The sequence below is a fragment of the Crocodylus porosus genome, unplaced genomic scaffold (genome assembly GCF_001723895.1).
Source record: "Crocodylus porosus isolate Cpor-Errol unplaced genomic scaffold, CroPor_comp1, whole genome shotgun sequence".
Lineage (NCBI taxonomy): Eukaryota > Metazoa > Chordata > Crocodylia > Crocodylidae > Crocodylus > Crocodylus porosus.
In genome coordinates this window covers 14,290,223-14,299,164 of record NW_017728949.1, presented here as the reverse complement: position 1 = coordinate 14,299,164, position 8,942 = coordinate 14,290,223, and the positions used below count along the sequence as shown (strand labels likewise).

Here is an 8,942-nt window from a genome sequence, read left to right as displayed (position 1 = left end):
CACAGTTAGGGCGGCTAGGAGCTGGAACCAACTTCCTAGGGAAGTGGTGCTGGCTCCTACCCTGGGGATCTTTAAGAAGAGGCTTGATGCCTACCTGGCTGGACTCATTTGAGTCCAGTCTTTTTCTTCCGCCCAGGTGGGGGGTCGGGCTTGAAGATCTACAAGGTCCCTTCCGACGCTACTTCTATGATTCTATGACTTTCTGCCCCTGGGGCAGGGGGCTGGACTCGAAGATCTTCTGAAGTCCCTTCCAGCCCTAATGTCTATGAAATCCATGAATTTCTCCTTCAATTTATCCCTTCCAACAAAAATATAAAAAGCACTGACTAGAGGTCAATACCTCCAGGTTCTGACCAAGACAAAAGATTTTGGAACTTTCATTTTTAGTGAAAACAGCAAGGTACTGACCTTTCCCTCCTCCTGAGCAAAGGGGCTATTGGCTCATGCAGCTGTATTGAACACAACTGTAGTGATCAAGACATAATGAGAGGCAGACAAATAAGAGCTTTCTCCATGTAGGTCTGTATGGATCTAAACTACCTGGAAACTAAGTTCCATGCACAGGGCAGAACACCCACCAAATCTAATCTCTAGGCTGACATAAAGAGGAGATATTTTTCTGCAATGGATTGTTTCTTGGTGGACTGAAGTTACAGCCCCTCAAAAGGTCCATTAAATCAACTGACCTTGAAAGTGGTTATGGCACAGTTAACTGTGAAGAGGTATATAACAAGAGTATCCAAGCTTAGGATCAATCCAAGTATGGGTCCCTCTAACTGCGCATCCAGGAGCAACCCAAGTTCTACCAGGACCCCGAATTGTGAATTAACATTAGGTTCACTTCCTTAACTGAAGCAGCTGATATTATCTCTGGTTATTTCCTCACCCCACTTTTTTGCTGACAGACATTACCTCAATCTTGTATGGGTCCAGTCTCCATGGCTGGTTATTCAACCTCTGACCTCAGTCAGTCACATAGCAGTCCCATACATGTAGATGAAATAGAAAGAGCACAATCTCATCTCTAGGTAGAAGGCTGTATAGCTGATTCCCCCTTCACTTTTCTTCCCATGTTCAACAGGAAGGAGATAGGATTAGAATCTCTTTTTCAGGGCAATCAAGAGTAGCCTCGTAACTGGAAGTAGCAATATACGGACCTGATTCTCATCCATTATCAGGAAGACACACTAACATAATCAGTCCACTGCCCATGTCAACATCTGAAATCAGACCGACTGTGGGACAGAAAAACTGAGGACTTCGAATACTACCACAACTCCCCACCCCCCCCCAAATTTCTCTCTCATATAAACGGGTGAGATGACACTTCTCAGGTAACCAGATGATTTCAAGAATATGGGACTTATCAGGCCAACCATTATCACCTGGAGAAAATCAATTCATACTGTCCAGCAACACAGACCCTACTGGTTTTCACCAGCTAGAAAGCAAATGTATCTGGCATTCTGCTTTACTGCTGTATGTTTTTCAGTTAAAGGTAGATAACGTAGCCTGAATCCAAGCCATTTTATTAGAACAAAGAGGCAAATAAAAAGCCAAAGAACATGACAATTCTGGATGAAGGAGCAAATTGCCCTTTCTTCCATGGCTATGGAGAGTCTTAATACATTGGCACCCATGATGTTTTAGAAAGTTATGAGAAATTGAAAAACGAAGCTGAAACTCATGTTTAATTCTAATAAGCATTATCTGTGCCTTCTGTAATCTAAATCGCTTACAATTCATGTCTAGATGTAGTTGATATTTCATCCATCACTGAGGTAGAAAACAGCAGATTTCTAACAGCTCACAATAGTTAAACTACTTCCACTCCTGAAAGCACTGAGAATGATACTGTACCTAACTGAAACCGTGTGGGTAATTTATTTAGGTAGAATGCAATTACCCAGGTTTAACTAGAGATCATGCTTTAATAATGAGCTTGCAGTTTAACAGGAAACTATATTCAAACTCCTGGTAATTTTCCTCTAATGAAACTTTTCAAGATATTGTCACCCTTTGCTGCAGAAAACATTTCTTCCTCACTAAAGTTCTCAACAGTTAATGCTTTCACACTTATTTCAGGTTTAAAAAGGAAGAAAAATATTTCATTAAACTGTTTTACCTGCCTTGAGATTATAACAACATTCATATTAAAATAAAGAAAATCCATTGTTTCATATCAAATACTGCAAGAACCTTTCTGTAGCCTCGGTGCAATGCTACCATATAACTTCTTAAAGCAATACTCCTCAACAAATGGTAATTAAGAACTATAAATCATACAAAATCAATATGCCACAGGAAATGGTTTTTCCTTTTTTTTTTTTTTTTAAATATAACAAATAGAAGCACACCAACATCACATCAAGATGCACTGCACTGAGAGGCAAATAATCTTTTCATAGATATGGATCTAAGCAAATCCTGTACTTGCATATACTTAACTAGATATACAATACAGGGTCTTCATAAAGTCCTTGTGCACTTTTAAACATTAATAACTTAGGTTGTGCACAAGGACTTTATGAAGACCCTGTATTTTGATGGACTGTAGCCAACCGTTCCATCGCACACCTTTTTTCCTGCAAGTGCCCATGTATAACAATCTAAAAGTGAGTTTAAAATGTAAAGAAATAACACACACACATTAAGGAAATTAGGCTGAAAACAAACACTGAATTTCTCCCGGGACAAAGCATTTTATCCTGGGATCCTACAGATGGACAAGCCCACTGTCCCACATTAAGTGGCCATAACGTATCAGAATTAATTTTGCCCAGGGACAATAGCAGCTATTTTGAATTATTAATCTGCCGCATGTGCAGCTAGTTTGTGTTATTCAAGCTGCATATGTAAAGGACTGTCTCATGTCTGTTTTGATGCAAGTCACAAACTGGGATAATCAGCACCCTATCCCCTCCCCATAAACCCTACTTGTTTTAAGTCTTCGAGGCCTGTTAGACCTTAACATTTGTTTGGCTTACAGGGTAACTGGCTTAGTGCTGTTCATCTTAGTGAAGCAGTTGTAGAATAAGGTAAAAAACCTGCTTTGACTATCCTTCACCTGCATGGCTGAGATTTGCCACTAGAGGCTTGGTGGGCAGGGGCAGGACTAGGCGCAGGACCTGCTTGCTGCTTCCGCCAGCAGACCCATCACCATGTCAACTGCAGCAAGACCAGAGAGACCCAGGGAAGTGGCCCCAGGCCCTGCTTTCAGTGCGGAAGTGCTCTGTCACTTTTAGCAAGACCAGAGAGCTTCAGGGCTGCAGCCATGGAGCTTGCCTGCTCTGAGCTCCGAGGGGCTGGATCCTTTTTTCTCTGGAACTCAGGTGGCCCTGTGCCCCGTTGGCTGGGCTGCCAGCTTGCCAGGCACTGCCTGAGCTCTGAGGGGCCCAATCCATTATACCTTGGAGCATAGGCAGTACCCACTGTCTCGTGTCCCGCTGGCTGGCCTGGTGGACAGCAAAGCACTGCCTGAGCTCTAAAGGGCCCGATACCTTTTTCTCTGGAGCTTGGGTGGCACCTGCTCCCCACACTGCTGCTGGCGGGAGCAAAGCCAGTCCAGGTGGCAGTGGGAGGCACCACAGCTACCGGGTACTCCTGGGCTGTGGCACTTGGTCTGCCCATGTTCCTAGGCTCCGCTATGTTCCAGCATGCCTGCTCGCCCTAAGTCAGGAGGGACCATTACATTTTGGGATACTAAAGGACTTCAACTTGGGCAGAATATCGTGGTAAGTGGCTACACAGTAATGAAACAGGAATACAATTAGGCAGATTGAAGATAATCCTGCCCTGGAGTGTCATAACTTTAATTCAAATAATATGTGCTTTAAGCCACTTAAAAGGTATTAACGTGCAGCCAGTCCTGGAGTTAAGAGCTTCAGACGCTGCCTAAACCTACCATGTAACAAGGCCCTCAGTGTCAAGACTACCCGCATAATAGGCTTAATATTCCTATTTAACTAGAAAAGCAAATAGAGATTTTTTCTAAAGAACTATCATTTTAGGAAAAATCTTGGCTAACATGTAGTCGTTAATTACTATTAAAGCAAAAATATGTATTTTGGGACTTTCCTCTGTACGATGATAACATTGGTATGTTTGAATTAGTGAACAGCTGAAGCAAAGAGACCAGTTTTACTGAACATTTACATTTAAAAAGACTTTGAGGCAACTGACATCAGGAAGTTAACTGCATGAGTATGTATACTGCTTAAATTATCTACAGAATATTGCCAGGTCTCGGTAGTACCAACACTATGGGGTTTCTTTTTGTTTCAGAACTTAATGTAAGACTTCTGGGATTGTGTTCGGCCCGTTCGCTGTCTCTCCTAGTTCCCATTCATTTTTCATTTGCAATTGATAATTTTACTTTGAATGGCATGCCTGTCTGCAGGGTAGAGTAAATCCAAACCTTTTAAAGTCCAGCCAAAAATTTGCCATGAATTAGGATACTGAAGCATATTTACAATACAAAATGAAATATCTCTAGGAGTGCTTGGTGGTGGTGGTGGTATGAATAAATGCCGATTATTCTTTTTTGACGGGATAATTTTCAAAGCAGTCATTTTGCAAAGACTCAGGAAGAAAACAATTTTGTTTCATTTCCATAACAGAATCCAGACCTCCAGATTCAACCTTGCGAGTTACAATTATGCACAAGAACTACCACTGTGAAGTTTCAAACACAATGCCTTTTATTGTCTATTCTCATTCTCTGTCTTTTCTTTTCTTCCAGATTAGTTTCTGTTATGTCACCCTATATATACAGAATCTTTATAGCAAAAGGCTGCCTTGAAGGAACCTCAGGCTTTAAAATTTCAACTCACCATGTTAGTGTGATATTTTATTTTATTTATATATATAGCCTTATGGGAACAGAAAGAATTCCTTTTACTCCTTTGGAATTTTGACTGTTGAAAACGAATGTTTTTGCTCATACATGATGGATGGATAGATATTTTAGCCACCTCTCTCATAATTCAGGCAGCATTGTCTTAAAGCCCATACTGAAGGATGCCAAATGCTGAAGACTGCAATTCCCCCATGCAGTGTTTCTTACAAGACATTTCATTCTAGAACAGTCTTGCATCGCAGGAACAAACACAGCAAACTACTATTTGCAAGAGCTTGCTAAATATTGTCTCTTAAATCACCATTCTTTACTAAAATACTTTCACCTACACTATTATGCAGGCATCCGAGGAACAAAGAAAAAACACAGAAGAAACAGCCTACACAATATGAGCAACATAAAAAGTACATCTTTCTTTCTTGCTATGCATCTGGAGCTCATTTTTTAATTTGATAGTTACTTTAAAATGTAGTAATCTAAGCTATTAGCCACCATTGTCTGGGAAATGAGGTTTCTCTTCCTAAAAGACAGAGACAAAGCATGCACAAGATTTCAGCGCTCAAAATAGTTAAAACTTTCACACTGCTTTTGAAGCAACACATGTGAGGCTGTCAGTGCAACCCTGCACCTCAGACGGACCCCGTTTATGGATAACATCTGGTTGCAATTATCCGCTCGGTGGAAAGCAAAGCAACAATTTTTGTTACCAATGGGACTGAGAGAACAAACAGGACATTATTTACACATTAAAGAAAATACTTACTCCAACACCACCACAAGGGAGCCTGACAAACATTGATGTTAGAGAACCTGTGGAAAAAAAAAAAAGAGAGCAGTAAGTCATCAAAAAGGCAAAGTTCACAGGTTTTTTTGGTCCAATTTTATGGTAATGCTGGATCCTTTTCTAACACAGTAATGTTCTTTGGTTTTATTATTGCATGCGTTTAAACTGTCAGAGAAAAACACACAACTAAATAATATTTCCACACGTGCATACATATAATATAAAGTTGTACTTGTTCAAAAGCCTCCTAATGTAAAGGCTTCATATAAGTCATACACGCCTTCATAAATGTTTATGTGCTGTTCCTACATTTCAGCCAATCATACTGATTATATATAACAGCTCCACTGAAGTCTTGTTTATAGAAATAGTAGCAATGAAAGCAATAACTACTAACCATCTCTGCTGGGAGTAAAGCTGTGACTATGTCCTACTGCTTTCATCTGAAGGATTTTAAAAGCATAAAGACCCTATTTATCAGTGAAATTCACATGTTGACTGGAGAATTTTGGAGTGCATTAGGCACTTTCATACAGCACGATTAAGAGACAAATGCCACAAAAAAAGTCAATCAGTTAGCAAACAACTTGGGTTGCTTAAGACTAGAAGAGCAAAACTAACATCAGAGATTCCAGAAAAATGGAAAAAATGTGTGGAGGACATTGTGAACTGAAGAGAATGTTGTTGTTATTTTCTCTGCACATATATCAGTAATATTATTTGTTCCTCAGAATACTAGAGTTATGAAATGTATTCTCAAGTGTTCTGAATAAAGAATAAAATACTTAACTGTATTGCACTTCATGACTATTATATATACAATGTGTCTACCTATGTCTATAGTGAGATAGCCATGTGACAAAAAGAAATGCGTGTGCATGCATCCACACATAGATATATACATACATATGTACTCAATAAAAGCCTTGGATCCATTTACCTGATATTAATTAGTGGTAGTTAAATTTAGGGAGCTCACAGCCAACAGGAAGCAGGTTTGACCAAAATGTTCCTATAGTCGGGATCTTGTTATTCTAATATGCCTATGCTGAGATAACAAAATTGAAGACACTTCCTTCAAATGGTAAGAATCATGAAATGATGATGAAAAGCACACTTTAGTGACTGAAGATCACAATGAGATACAATGAACCTCATACATAAGCTACATAATATTTTCCTTCAACTGAAAGTGAGGTTAATACAACTGTACAATTAATTTGATTTTGCAAGTCAAATGAATTGTGTGATTAGATCCTTAGAAAGAGCATGTGAATCATCCTCCATAAGACCTCCTGCTACATCTTCCATTTATAACATTGACCTATTATTAATATTAATCTTTCCAAAAGGTCGCAATTTAAAACAACTTCATTTGTCCAAGATTAAAGACTGTTTAAACACATGCCCAAACTGTGAGACAACAGACAAGAATATACACTTCATTACAAAGCTTTCAAGTGTGGCAGAAACATGTAAAAGAGTAGATATGCACAGCTTTCCTTGCAAGTCATCACCTTTATCATCTGTTAAAACACATCTACTTAAAGCTCAACCTGGTCAAATTTACCAGGTTAGATAACTTAAATGTCAGTGGTGGGTTGTAATGGAAGCAGTTAGAATCTTAACAGAGAAGGTGCAAAGCCTTTTTAGAAATTTGGGATATTCAAAGATAATCAAAGTATAAAGTAGTTTAAAATTTAAAATGTAGTTAGCCTGGTAATTCTGCCTATAAACTCCTTACAAAGCTGAGAAATCTGAGTCACTGGCTTCCTAGTCTCTTGTAAATAACTGCCAGTTTAATGATACCACCGCCATCATGAAAATAAATGTAAAAATTAATTCCATAAACAACTGTTGTTTCCATTTTCTCATACCTCTCTGAGCTGATCCTTGTGGCCTGAAATTTCTCCTGCTTATTTCTAGATCTTAGACCCAGTTTGGGTACAAAGGTTAACCAAAATAATCTGATCAATTTTTATTTTTGTGGGTGACAATACACAGAGCTTTATTTGAAAAAAATATTATTTGCATTTAAGCTACTCAAACATCAGTTTGCATTTAAGCTTTCAACTTGGCATAGATTTTAATCCTTTGACACATTTAAAGAAACTGGTTTATACATTTGAAAAAATCATAAGTCTTTGGAGATGATAGAATGGGCTTGATTTCAGACATTTAGCTGCTTTCAGACATATACACGTCTTAAATCTTCCCATTTGAAAATCATTTTTTTCCCTCATACACATGAAAATACATTGTCCTTCCTAAGGCCCATACGAAGCATTACCATCCTCCATGGCCCAGTTTCCAGAGGGTGACCATATACTTGATTCTTGCGGAAAAATCCTAACCACAAAGCCATATTCCAGCTAAATTTCCTAATCTGTTTTACCAGGCTGGCCTCCCTTTCTGGATCTGGCTGTCAGGTCACAAATTGAATACTGCTGCCTTTGCAGAATGACTTATAGCCATGTGTGCTGTGATGTTATGCACTTTTCCTGTGTTCCTATGGTTATTGTTATACAGCAGAGTAAATGCTGGTTGCTGTGCAATACAGAGAATCGTGACAACAGCATGAGTTGAGGAGCAGGAAAGGGCAGTTAGCGATGGGAGGCAGGGGTGCACCGATAAAGACTTCCTTGGCTGATACCAATAGCCAATTATTAACCAGCCACATTGGCCAATAGCAATCCAGTAACCGATTTATAGGAATGTAGATGGACAGCTTGGAGAGCAGTGCCCTGCTTGTAAGTCAGGGAGGGGCATGGAGGGCAGATCAAGGCCCCTGTGGTGAGAGACAGAGTGGGGCAGGGGCAGGCGCTGTCCAGCTAGGGTGGTGAATGCGACCCCAGGGCTGGGAGCCAGACGGAGCCATGGGCGGCTCAACCAGGGGGTGCAAGATAGGTGGAGGGCTCCCCACCCTTGTGTGTACCCCCAGAGGCAGCATAGGGGTCGTGTGCCCCACCTAGATTTGTGTGCGGGGCGAGGCTGGGCTGCTCGCTGCAGGCTTGGGACCAGGGGCTGTGCCAGCCTCTTCCTGGCAGGGGGGCTGGGCTTATGAGCAGGTGGAGGCAGGTCAGATGACAGTGGTGCTGGGAAGGGTGGCTACAGGGAATTAAGGGTGGCCATAGACACCCCTCCCAGAGCTGCCACTGCCCACCCCGACACTGCCCACTTGGAGCCGGGCCCAGCCCCCTTGGTACGAAGAGGCTGGCACAGCCACTGGCCCCGAGTCCACAGCAGGCACCCTGCCCTCACCCTGCACACAAACCCAGGGGGGCACATGCCCCCCCATGG

General features: G+C 40.9%; 1 protein-coding gene across 7 annotated transcripts in view; it reads right to left on the bottom strand.

Moving 5' to 3' along the window:
* HDAC4 (histone deacetylase 4) overlaps nucleotides 1–8,942 on the bottom strand; it is a 407,925-nt gene that overhangs the window by 58,985 nt on the left and 339,998 nt on the right. For all 7 annotated transcript variants that reach the window (XM_019553979.1, XM_019553983.1, XM_019553981.1 and 4 more), the window contains one exon: nucleotides 5,622–5,668. In XM_019553979.1, the coding sequence (XP_019409524.1) occupies nucleotides 5,622–5,668 (47 nt within the window). The remainder of the gene's footprint in view (nucleotides 1–5,621; nucleotides 5,669–8,942) is intronic.